The sequence below is a fragment of the Vipera berus genome (assembly GCF_964194415.1).
Source record: "Vipera berus genome assembly, chromosome: 3".
Taxonomy (NCBI): domain Eukaryota; kingdom Metazoa; phylum Chordata; class Lepidosauria; order Squamata; family Viperidae; genus Vipera; species Vipera berus.
The window spans coordinates 35155483-35169431 of record NC_138204.1 but is presented as its reverse complement, the minus strand read 5'-3'; the positions used below and the strand labels follow the sequence as shown (position 1 = coordinate 35169431).

The window sequence follows — 13949 nt, the reverse complement described above, 5'->3', positions numbered from 1 at the left end:
ATTTCTTTTTTATATCAAGTTAAATTTTAAAAGCAAAAGTAAAAACTAATACAATAATAAAATAATGAAGAAAAAAGAAAAGGAAACCAAAGAAAGCTGAAAATACAAGAAAGAAAAAAATGAAAAGAAAAAGAAAAAAAATACAAGAAATAACTTTGGCTCTTCTTTACAGCAGTTATAAGTACAATTATAAATTTACTTCTTTCTATTAAGTTAAATCATAACTTTCTATAAAATATCCTGTTCAATAATAAAAACCATCGCTTTTCAGCAGAATTTCAATTATTATTATTATTATTATTATTATTATTATTATTATTATTATTATTATTATTATTATTATTATTATTATTATTATTTTGTTAAGTTTTCAGTCAGAATAAACATACTGTCTTTTTTCTAATCAAAGAAGTCAATTTGGCCATCTCAGCAAGCTTCATCACTTTCACTATTATTCATCCATTGTAAGTACTGCCAAATCTTTCTATCTTTGTGCATAAAATAATATCACTGTGATTATCATATATAAAAAACAAAGTTCTATTATTTTTTCCTCAATTGTTTATTCATCAATCGCAAGATGGTCTCCATTATATAACAATCCTTGAAAATACTTTGATTCCTTAAAATCCTTTGAATATATTTGAATCCAAAATTTTCTAGCTTTTTTATACAGCCACCAAGAATGACAAAATACCTCTTCTTGTTGTTCACATTTTCAACATGAAGTGCCTTTACACATTTTAGAACATTTTTTTCTGGTGACATATATCAATCGTATATCTTTTAATACAAATTCTCTTTTAAGGTAAAGGACTAAATTTTAGTCCTTTCAACCACTTATTTCCCTATTTTTCCATCTGCATGCTTTTGACTGCTGGGGCTTTTGGGCCCTTTTCTCCCCACTCCACTCCTATTTTTAAGAGTTTCACAGTTTCATTTCTTATATTATTTGATCTAAGTGAGATTATAGTTGAACAAAGAGGCAAAGCACTTTTTGGAGCTTGTTTATTTTACATATGATATGAGCTATTGCTTGTCAACCAGCAACATCACTGGTCTTCATTCTCTTATTTCAGGACATTTTAAGAACATAAGAACGTAATCCTAGCCCTTATCCTGGTGGATCTGGTCAGACTTTGGTTTCTAACAGGAACCAACCAGATGCCCTGGGATTTTCGCATGCTGGTAATGGAGAGATAATTCTTCTTTTGCTGTTGCTCCACTGCTACTGGTATTTGAAAACATGCTGCCCTCAACTTGAAGGTAACTTTTTGTTACAAGTTACTAGTTTTTGATCGACCTTTCCTCCATGATTTATCCAATCCTTTTTAAAGCTGTGCCAGTTAGTGGCCATAGGCACAATATATGGTGGTGAATTCAGCAGGTTATGTATAGTGTGGAGAAAGGTTTCATTTCATTGGGATGAGTTTTGGCTTTTTTTCCCCCTTGTCCTAATTTTCCTTTGAGCTTTTTTGGATTGAGTTTTGTGTAAATATTCTGAGAGAGGAAGAAAAATGTGCTTCTCCATTTTCCCTGTCCACTTTTTCCATGATATTCACTGTTTTATACACTTTGATCATGTCCCCTTTAATCACCTTTTTCTGAGTGAAGGCATTCCAAGCGTTCTAATCTTTTCTTACTGTATAAGGATATACAATAGTTGAGATAATTTTGTTTGCTCTATTCTGAACTTTTTCCAGCTCTGTTTTATTCATTTTCAAATGCAATGATCAGCACTATACAGTAATTCTAATCTACAGTTTTATTAAAACTCTGCAGTATTCCAAATGTGGGCATATTATTGAAAATAAATATTGAAAATAAAACTATGTAAATTGCAATGACCTCTATCTGAGGTCATCATAATTTACACAGTTTTATTTCTAACCCATTTCCTGTTGGATCCCTAGCTTTTAATGTTTACAGCTTTGTAATCCACTCAGCAGCATGCTTGAATGTTTATGGAATGTGTTCCAGATGGTACTGCATTCAGAAATACATGGTCCTAATTTAATTTTTACTTCGTCATTTGTTGTTTAAGCTCTTACATGTTGCTATTATTTGGCATCTGCTGATATATTGGGCATCACAATTTATTCTTGTAAAAACTGATATACACAGAGTAAATCCATGCTTACTGATTAAAAGTGGGACCCACTATGTTCAAATGTGATTAAAATTGCAGCTATAAATAAGCAATATTATATCATCAGCTGGGTCAAAGGAATTAATGTTTGCAACTCAAGTACTATGTCTGCAATGCAACTGATGTAGTAGAATTTGATCTAGGCAAGTGTCCACATTTGGATATGTTAAGTTGAAGCAAAGGTGGATATGTATTTTGAAAATGAACATTTGGCTGAAGCAATCCTCATTGACTCCACTGGCTGCTAAAAGGGGGATACTTTTCCATCGTTCTCCAGTTAACAAAATGGGGAAATAATCCTGCAATACTATTAATTGCCCATGGTTACTGTACTTAAAGCTAGAAAAATGCAGCTCATCATCAACATGATGCTGAATTCAAGCATCATTAACTAGGAAAAAAATCCAAAGTATGGAACAACGCAATGTGTGATCTGAAAATTACCAAGTCAGTCATTTATATGCATATGCACATATTTACTCCAGATTTCCCCACCAACACAAAAGGTTTCCAGAGACTTCATTTTTCTCATTGTTTCTGCATCTTTTGAAATGAATTAGAGCAAGAAGATATTCTTTCAATACCTCTTAAAGTTATGCCTCACAAATGAGGAGTTAAAACAAAGACTAGGATTTCCTAGTGGATGAGGTGATCTTTGAGCTTCTTCCCAATTCTACAGTTATGTGGTTGCTGCCTGTCCCATTACATCAAAAGTAAAGGATATTTCTATGGTGCTGGGAACACACTTCAAATCAGTGCCTTGTTGACTGTCCTCAGATGTAAGTCTCCTTTTTGTTCTTGGATTCTGAAATGGAGAACAGAAATAGGAGGATTTGCATTTGCCACTTTAAAAACAGAAAGTGATGTCTTCTGTTGGTCAATGTATGTACTTCTGAGACACAGAACAGAATTTGACCTGTTATACAAGTCACATGACCACCTCCTAAAAAAACAAAGTTTAGTTGCCTGGCAGCATTTCCATGCGTCAGATACTTATTAGAGCTCTCAGCTGCTGCCTCACACCAGGGGAGTGAGGTAACTTGTGTGAGGACAAACAGGTGGATAGATACTGGCAATACTCGATATATGGCCTCTATCACATACTATATCTACATATGGAAAGCCCAGACTGGATTTTTCAAATAGAACCAATAGGCAGATTGAAGTGCATATGTTAGAAGCATTCCAAAGGCATTTTTAATCTAACCCTTTCCCTAAAATCAATATAAATTTACATGTGTGTTTGTTTATTTATTTATTTATGCCATAAAGAAAATTTCCACAGTCTCACCTCCAAATTCAGATATATTGTGTACCTCTCTTCACGAAACCGGTCCCTGGTGCTAAAAAGGTTGCGGACCTCTGTTCTAGTTTATATTCCAAAACAGATTTTGGAAGCAGAAAAGAAAAAAAATGAAGTAGAGTCAGATTCCATTTTAACCAACACCCCCTAAATGATGAATGTCTTTGTTTCAAGGTTTCAAAATATGCTGTTTTTATTTTCCATCTTTCTTTTGGTAATCCAAGTTGGCTGATCTGGAGTCTCCTCTTATTTTATCCTCACAACAACCTTGTGAAATAGATTGGGATGAGAAATAGTCACAGTCTCAAAGATCCCCAAAACTTTATGAATAAGTGAAGGTTTCCATGAGAGTTTTCCATTCTGACCAGATTTTTTTAAAAAATACATTGAATTCAGTGAGATTTCATTGCCTTAAACCTATCCTGACTGTTCAGATTTTCAATGAATGAAATTGTTAATAAGACACTACATAAAGTACATTCCCAATTATTTAGAACAGACCATAATACACTGTCTTACTAAAGTGACAATCTCCTGAATGAGAGATTCTTCATATTGCTAAGGCTCACTCACAGCTGCTGTCATAGTTCAAAAGTAGGCTAGATATACAATTGTGTGGCATGCACATACTGAAAAGCTGTCTGATTTATTGTCCAATGATTCACCATTCTGTAAATGAATAATTCCAGACATGGAAATGCTGTCTTGTTAGCCTAGAAAGGTATATAAAATACATTCCTCATTCCTAACTATCAATAGCTAACAAGCTTTTATGAAAGAAAGATTGCCCATGTGATGTTCCATTGCAATATGCAATCATCAAGGAGTGTTCGTTCAGTACATTCTTAGGAATATTCTCAGTGTCTGTGAGCTTAGCCATAGTTGACCCATGATTTGTAGAATAAAATTGGGTTCACTCAATATACTGCTGTAGGTAAACATAATTGGACTTAAACAATATGCTAGGTCACAAAAAAAGCAAATCACATATTGACTTATTGTGAGAACCTAGCCAATCTCTGTGGGCAATCAACATAATCCACAAGGGCAAACAACATAACAACATAATCCACAAGTGATACATATTGAGCATGTGCATGACAGAGATGCAGGAACACAATAAATGTGAAAAAGATTTTCTAAATAAAGAAGTTTAAACTATACAAAATGCTTTGTTTCAATAAAAGTATTTTATTTCAGGTTTTAAATTTTGTAATATTATGAGATGGAAGACTCATAATACTTCAGATGTTGAATGAAGACTATAATTTGCATATATTAATTTTGTAAATTCAAATTACATTTGACGCAGTTGTAAACTTTGAAACTAATATCTTTGTTTTAAAGAAAGCTAAATTTAGCAACATAAATCCAATTAGATTTACCTCATCATAGATGTGAAGTTTGAACTTTTGATGTTTAATATCCATTCAACTGATGAGATTGGAGACTGTTTCTTGGATTGGAGATCAGAGACTGTTTTTTCATTAAGTAATATATTTACACTCCAAAAACAAAGAAAAATATTGCTGTGGCTGATTTTTGAGTCATCCTGTGTGTTCTTCTTCACTCTCTGTAACCATAAGAGAAAGTTGCTCCATAACTGTTTTTATTTACATAAACAATTTTTATCACCATCCATCTCACAACAACAATTTTATTGGCATAGATGATTGAACTTTTCAAAAAACAAGACATAGCTTAAAAATAAACCCTCAAAACAATAATATCATGTCCATCTGAAGTCTAAAATCCATTCCATTTCCAGTTAATGAAGAAAAGAAGTAGACAAGCCAACCAATAAGGCCCAAATATCTGAAAGAACATCCAGGTCTCTAATGCCTTATGAAAGGCCAACAGTTTCAGTGACATCTGGTGCTGTGGCAGAGGAGGCATGACTCAAGTCCCAAAAGATAACATTACCTAACAGAAGAGAAATGGAGCATGCCAATCTACTGGTGCTTTAAAAAAAATGTTATGACGCTGCCCTTTTCTCATGCTGACTCTACTTCAGATCCATATTTACCTTATCCATAAGGTAAAGTAGTGTTTCTTTCTTCTCCCAACAATGGTATCACATACCTGTTAGCTAGCCCAAAAAAGAGCTGATAAGGGGTTAGGCGCATAAGGGATATTAGTGTTTCACCACATGGCCCGCCCAATCCAATCAGGCTGTTTTCAGGCAACTTTTAAAGACAGATTTGGAGCTCTTGTGAAAGAATACAAGATCCATGTTTCACTCTCTATTTCTCCTGCCAGCCTGAAAAATAGGTGATAGGCAAGAGCTTAGGCCACCCGCCACCCTTGCCTGTTTAACTACTCTTACACTCTTCCAGAGGCACAATAAACCTGTGTTCAAAAATAATATTATAAGCCACAGAAGATGGGGAAGAGGCCCTGTCAATTAGCTTGTGTTTAGAGCTATCATCTCTCTTGCTTTACTAGACTGTGTGGTCACCCATAAATCTACAGTACAGGACCTGAAGTGCAGAGTAGTCTAAGGCTTCAATGCATCCTACAGATTATTTGTTGGGTGAACATTGCCCTATATAAAGCAGAACAGTGACAGCTCAGAACCATGTTTTGACAAATGGTTAAACCCATGATCTACTTGTCTATTAAATATTTCCTTGCCAGCAGGTGACACAAGAGGAATTCAACAGTTTCCTTAAATTGTCCAGGATCACATCTGCAAAGACAACATCAGTTATTGGCCTTGTTACTGGCTCCGCAAAGAGGACAACACACACTAGCACATTTTTGTACTACTTTATGGACTGGAGGAAAGTACAATAGATAGAATATAAGGGAGCCTACAGATATGTGAATCACATCTTTTCAAATACAATTTGTTATTGAGTTGAATGAGGAGCTCTCCCACAGGTTGCTATGAAGGAATGAAGAAATGACTGAGTTTCCTATTTTCTGAGAGTATAAATTCCAATTGTTAAAAAAATTAAGGTTCATTTCCTCCTATGCAAGACACTGATGGAAAACAGTAAAATCTATACCTGTTCCTATAGTTGTATATACTCAGCTTTGTTGTGTATACTCAGCTTAATTTTAAATGCTTTGTCTATATTTCCTATGTTATTTATTTACTACATTTTTGCTCTTTTTGGAAATTGTTTAAAGTATTTTATCTCACAGAAGTTTGATTATAATAAATACAGTAGGTAGCTGTGCTATTAAATATAACAAAGAAAATGATATTGTTTTGGCTGAAGCTACAGCTGAAGACAGGTGTGTAAGTAGATATTTATTTATTTATTTATTTAGAGTTATACCTCATCATTGTTCCAGAAGATCAAGCAGCTTATGTAACGTTTACTTTTCCAGTTTTCACCCTCTGCCATAAACCTGACTGGTCCAAAGTTTCTCCGAGAATTTCCATGGGTCCCTCGACCTGGTCCAAACGGTGACTATCTTCACAATTTTATTTCTCTCACGAACTTTTATGAGAGAAATTCAAGCCCAAGAATTTCAGAGCAGAGGTTGAATTTTCGGAAAGGGGTGGAAGCTCCATTCCTTCCTCATGTTATGCCCTTTAATTTCCAAAATTTCCTCCAAACGGATTAAGAATAGATACTTCTATGCTTGGAAAACTGTCCCCGTATCTCGCAGCTACGCCTGCGGCGGGGGGGGGGGGGGGTTACTGAATCCACAGCTCGCAGCTGCCCGTCCTTCTAATCCTGCAGACAGGTGGGTCAACGCCGGGCGAGCAGAGGGCGGTCCGGAGGCGACTCCTGGACCTATAAACCGGCCTCCTCCGGTAGAAGCAGAAAGCGAGCGCCCACCGGAGCTCCTTTCAGCGGACGGGAAACTGGACCGGTTGACCACCTCCGCCCGTCGATGTCTGACCTCGAAGCTGTTCCAGCGGCTCCAGAAGTCGCCCCGGCCGCAGGTCCGGAGGAATCCCCGGCACCTAACCTGGCCGGAGCGAGAAACCAGCCAGCGCCCGAGCGCGCCCTGCCCGTTGAGGCAACTTGGCAGAAGACCCAAGAAGGTGAGAGAGGCAGACGGGAGGCGGTGAAATGAAGAGACGGGGAGGAGTACTGCAAGGCCCTCATTCCTCCAGGCCACCCAGATAGGGGATGCGATGGATAGGTGGTGTGCTGGATGAAGGGGGGGGGCATTTCTTGGTGACCTTGGTGGAGCAGTGGGCTAATGCCTCCTTAAGTAACACCAGCTGCCTGCAATTAGTGCAGGTTCGCATCCCACCAGGCTCAAGGTTGACTCAGCCTTCCATCCTTCCGAGGTAGGTAAAATGAGGACCCAGATTGTTGGGGGCAATTAAGCTGACTTTGTAATAATGCCGCTTGGGGTGTGTGTGAAAGCCCTAACAAGCAGGCATATACATAGAATGAAGGCTACTGCTAAGCTTGTAAGCCGCCCTGAGTCTTCGGAGAAGGGCGGGATATAAATGTAATAAAAATAATAAATAAATAAATAAATAAATAAATAAATTTCTCCCCACTCGACGTTCATCTTCCAAGAAAAAAAGCAATATAAAACACTCATATTCCGATCATTTCCTGTGATGCTGGTGACAACACTCTTTAAAAATCACTGTTTGTCTTCTCTGGGGAAAGGGTTGTGCTAGGTGACAGGTAAAGCTAGCTAGAGATGATAAGCATTATAAATGGGATGACACTAAAATGGTGACCAAGTGCACTATGAGACAGGCACACAGATGCTGGATAGACGCTTGTGTTAAGACATCTGACACCAGGACATATTTCATAGCATTTGTTTGAGTATGTCATTGGCCACATGTCATATACACTTACTTCGCCCTCAGATGCCCATGATCTTAATGCAATATGTGAGACCAGTCTAGTGCTTGTCAATTCTTTGATATCTAGATCACCCTGTCCCATCCTTGAATACTGTGGATAATTTAATTCTAGAGTATTTAGATTTTGCATTGGGCATACTTGGGAACATCTAGTATCCATCAAGCTGTGGAAGATTGATCTAGGGAAAGCATAGATCTCATTAAATAAATGTTTCCACATCAGTCACTCTTAATCACAGATATCGATGTCTGCCTTAAGTCTGCTTCCCAAATAATTGGTTGTACAGTTGTAAAGAGCCTCTTATATAAAGTTTCACCCAGTGGGAAACTCAGCACAACTAGACTATTTGGTTCAGTGGAAATCTCTATGGATGATATATGTTCACAAGAGCCCTAAAATGTCAGAATGCATTGCCAATTAGAATCCACTGAAATTAGTCCATGGCACAGTACTCTACTCATAAATTCATCTGGGACGCTGATTACAATTAAAAGTTGTTTGCAACAGGTAGTGATGTGTTTATGTTAATCAGCAAATATTCTTAGATTGTCCAGCTAAGCCATTCAGAAAGAACTATGAGTTAGCACAGCATAAAGGTTGCACCTGTAGGAATGGCAAATGATTTATTAATGCTTCTATATTTATAGTGGCAGCATCTTTCAGTGCACCGCTGAATTTGGCAGTAGAGGATGTGAACGAGAGCTCTGTGACTCTAACATGGGATGGTCCTGAAAATGTGGGCCCTTCTGGTCTGGATGGATATGTAGTGGAGTACTGCAAAGATGGAAGTAGGTTTGGTTTTATTCCCTTGCAAGAATGAAAAATTGCAGCATTGGGATATCAACTAGTATGAAAGAATTGTTTCTCCTCTTGATAGTTGGCAGCCACAGTCAAAGAGAATAGTATGGGAGAGGGATAGTTTTGATGTAATGTTCACTAAAATCTTGAAAACTGTTGCTCAGTTGTTTTTAAAAAATGTCATGTCTACTTTTGCTAAGTAGTAGCACACTTGATTACCAATTTACATATTTGCTCCATTATGCTATACAGTAGATACGGTGGAACAACCACATTATAGGATTATAAAGTCTAGAATTTGACATGAGACTTTTTCTTAAAGAGTGTAAGGTGGGAAGCTATTTCACAGAGGTAACTTCTCTGCAAGTGTTGTGCTGGTTCTGTTCAACTGTTAAGTAATGCGAGTTGCAGAGTGGGGCAAGAAATGTGCAAACATCCACTCAAATGTAGAATTACTCAAGGGAAACCAGGAAATAAAAATCTTGGTTATCTGCTACATTTTTGTTACTTCATTGGTGCATGATTATGCCCCTGTTTCAAATAGAATTTTTGTAACAAATCTTTATATCGGGAGGTTAGATAATATATAATGGAAGCTGCCAAAAATGTCCCTCGTAGGAATGCCATAGGTGCCCTGAAAAAACTCAGATTATCACTAAGTGGAACAAAGAGTGAATATTTGTTGCTGCCTTTTAATGATCATCCAAAGGTTTCCAGCTTATAGAGAAGGTCCTCGAATTCCTACAGTCATAAATTATGATGTCATAAAGCAGGTCACTAATGTGACTGACCCAATTTTACAACATTTATATATACACTTTTTTAAAAATTATAAAATCTGCTTTGGAAAACCTGGCTTAGGACATTTCATTTATGAACAACTCTATACAATAAGTAAATGATATATTGATGCCATCATAGGCTGAGTGGGTTTTTTAAAGATAGCTTCACAACATGTTATAATGACAATAATGATGAATGAAAACTGCTAAATTCATCTAGCATTGATGAGGTAGCAGCTGATTATTTCCCTTTTTCATTTTGAAAAGCAGATGGTTTACACAGATTGATTAGCTGAGGTGTTAGAATTCTAATACAAGAGGACAAATAACTTCATATAAATACATTAAATTGAATTTAGCTGTTGGCACTGCTTGCACAGTATATTCTGTTTCAAACTGTTTGTGGAATATTTCATTTCTCCCAGTTTCAACTTGTATGAATATATTACTATATTGTATAGCCACTTGATGTGTTTGGAGGGCTATTATATTAGTTCACTAATTATATTTCTGATTGATTACAAATTATTAATCTTGAACCAAGTAACATATTTGTCAACATGATAGAAATGTCTACAAAAGAAGATCTAAATATACCTAAAAGTTTTCATGGTAACAATAAGGAAGCAAGACAATAGGGATAAAAAAAACATGAGAGCTGAGATTCTGTGCAGTGCAATGGTTAGAATGTTGGACAAGGAGTGAAGACACTCAGGTTCAAATACACTCTTGGCTGTGGAAGCTCACGGTGTATTTTTTTGGCCCATCGCTCTCAGCCATTTGATGTCACAGGGTTATTGTAGGGAATAATTGCAACAAGGAGTGCTATGTGGGGTCAACTGGACTATATCTATTTATAAATCAGTTAAAATATATCTACTGTATTTGATAAGAAGTAAATAAGTTATTAGACAACATGACTTTGTATTTCCATGTGATAAATAATTTCAAAGAGCTCAATCTCCTCTAAACTGTACCTAGTCAAAAACATCTATGCTCAGTAATCTTCTTCAATTTTCATTTTTAACTAAACTGAGTGGACTTTCTCAGTATTTCCAAACATGGTGTTTTCCATCTTCTATTGTTCCCAAACCATGTCAAAATACCTCTGAAGAACATCAGACTTCAGAAGGCTACTTTTTGGAAAATAATAAATGTCTCAATGTTCCTGAACAGATTTTTAATATTCTTTGCTACAGAATTGCTTGCTGCTGATCTTTTTCCACATTTTTGTTTTAGCAACAAACTGGGTGACAGCCAACAATAAACCCTTTCTTTGTATTCGTTACACAATCCACAACTTAATATCTGGAGAAAAACTTCATATTAGAGTGAAAGCTGTAAAAGGTAATGCAGTTAGTCAACCAGCATTTCTAGACCAGCCACTTCTCATCAGAGAAATTCTTGGTACGTATCTGTAAATATGTGTTTGTGTGTGTGTGTGTGTGCGTGCGTGTGCGTGCGTGTGTGTTTGTGGGTTATGAGCATGTGCATATGCACATACAAGGATAGTGCCTGGGAGAAGAAATATGCCATAATTTTTCCAGCCAAGTTGTCTTTTGACCCACTGAGAAATCATTCTTCCCATTGAGTTTAATTTCAAAAAATGGCATGGAACAAAAAACAAAACAATCTCTTACCTTTTTTTCATGTCTATCAATTGTCCTCAAACTGGCAATCCATAGTGATACATTTCAGTTTTTAAGAAGCCAGAAGATCTGTCACAGCACAACATTGATTCCTTATTACAGCCAAAGGTCAGTCACTTAAAATACGGTAGTCTGCGAGCAGTAAACGATCTAGACAACAGAAAAATACATAATAAAAGAGGTAGAGAGGGTGCTACAACTGTTGAGACAAATGGAATAACATTATGCTGGCAACTATTCTTTGTCTGCAATGTTTCTTTGTCTGGATCTGAAAGAATGCAATTTAGAATTTCACTTAAAATATTGGCTGTATTAAAACATTGGCATTTATATTGCGAGAGCTGAGCAGATGGACCATTTTAACAAGACGTCCTAATGTGAGCAAATGTGATATTCCTATTTTTGACAAATATATTTGAAGCTTTAGGGATGGCTTTCGATTTCATGCCACCTTACAAAAATCATAATGTGGGCACTGCTAGATATAATCTAATACACGTAACTCATATTTTGTCACTAATAGTATTAATATTTTCATCTGAACCAAGATTGTAATGACTACGGTTACAATTGGATATCATTTTCTTGCTCTTTTATGATTCCAGATTATTTGTTTAATATATTTATTAAATATAAATAGCCAGATTATTTATTTCATATATTTATTAAATGTGAATAAAATGTTTTTCCCAGCTTAAAAAGGTAATATATTAAAACAAAACCAATGCCAATGAGAGATATAAAAACGTGAAATAATCCCACAGTAAGCATGCAATGTAAAATTGATCAACTGCAAATGCAAAACATCCAATTATTTATTCCTGCAATTTATTTGCCACTTAGTTCCAGAAAAGCTCTGAGCAGTTTTCAAATGGTATAAAAGTAAAATAGAATTAGAAGAAGTAATCAACCTCCCAAACCCAATTTCCTCCATTTCTTGGCCACTGAGAACAATTCTAGCAGGAGTGTTTGTTTACTGCTGGGATTAGACCACAGCAGGTTTTCCAGGACTACAAGGCCTTGATGGTTTTCCAGAATGACAATGGGGCTGGTGCTGAGGTGACTCTGATGAAGCACTATTCTGAAAGAAAGGTACAGCTATAAAAGAAGTCATGCCATTGTCCTGGTGACTGCAATCTCACAAGGATGGAATTTAAAGGTTCTTTCCCCCACTGGATTTTATGCATGGGCAGAAACCTTTTGGAGAAGACAGTCCTGCAGTGTCCAAGTCCTGAACTAGAGGATTACTGATCACAAATTGATAAAATAAAATACTAACATAATTCAAGCACCCTGAGGAACAGACAAATCTTAGTATGAAGCAATGTGGCTGCCAGATTGCTCTCACAAATGGGGAGGGAGGGATATCTCTCTAAGAACCTAGGATGAGTAAATATTGAGTAAGTATTAAATAAGTATTTGCAAGAATTACCTAAATTTAGCTTTCTACAGACCAAGTTTGAAAGCTTAAAACTTGGACTTGGAACTGGGCCTGATAAAGAATAGAAAGCCAGGGCAGACATGACATGACTAACATATTTTTGGAGAATTGGCGAGTTAGAAGAAATCTTACAGTAGATCTTGATTTATTTCGGATACTATCTATTCCAGTTACTGCATCATCCACTGTCATCCAAGTCCACTGTCTACTATTGGACAAAATAATGTTGTTTGCTTTGGGATATTGTCTTTATTTAAAACTGTATATTAGCTGGAAAATTTCATCTCTTTGCAGCTGATAATAATGAAGGCTGGTTTTTCAAAAACTGTGATAAGTTTATATCACATTGCAGTTTATATCACATTGTTATATGCTATTACAGGTAGTTCTCCACTTAAAACATTTTGTTTAGTGATCATTCGAAGTTAGAATAGTACTGGAAAAAGTGACATGACTATTTTTTACCCTTACAACCCTTGTGGTCGTGGCGGCACAGTGGTTAGAATGCAGTATTTCAGGCTAATTCTGCTGACTGCCGGGGGTTCAGTCCTCACCAGCTCAAGGTTGACTCAGCTTTCCATTCTTCTGAGGTCGGTAAAATGAGGGCCCAGATTGTTGGGGGAAATATGCTGATTCTGTAAAACGCTTAGAGAGGGCGGTAAAGCACCGTGAAGCAGTATATAAGTCTATTGCAATTGCTATTGCGATTGCAGCATGCCCATGGTCACTTGGTCAAAATTCAGTTGATTGGCAACTGACTCATATTTATGATGGTTGCAGTGTCCTTGGATCATGTGATTACATTTTGTAGTGTTCTGACAAACAAAGTCAACCGGGAAGCCAAATTCACTTAACAACCATGTTAGTAACTTAACAACTGCCATGATTTATTTAAAAACTGTGGCAAGAAAGGTCATAAAATGGGGCAAAATTCAGTTAACATATATCTCACTTAGCAACAAAAATTTTGAGCTCAGCTGTGGTTATAAGGTGAAGACTACCTGTAATTTAAATGCTATAGCATTTGT

General features: G+C 36.4%; 1 protein-coding gene across 2 annotated transcripts in view; it reads left to right on the top strand.

Annotated features, from left to right (window-relative positions):
* The first annotated feature begins 1047 nt into the window (after nt 1–1047).
* MYBPH (myosin binding protein H) overlaps nt 1048–13949 on the top strand; it is a 30962-nt gene continuing 18060 nt past the window's right edge. Inside the window, exons 1-4 of one of the 2 annotated variants that reach the window (XM_081322539.1) lie at nt 1048–1266; nt 7151–7458; nt 8899–9039; nt 11071–11238. In XM_081322539.1, coding sequence (XP_081178665.1) covers nt 7305–7458; nt 8899–9039; nt 11071–11238 — 463 coding nt within the window. In that variant the 5' untranslated portion in view covers nt 1048–1266; nt 7151–7304. Of the gene's footprint in view, nt 1267–6835; nt 7459–8898; nt 9040–11070; nt 11239–13949 lie in introns of those variants that run through there. The other variant, XM_081322540.1, reaches the window with a different exon arrangement.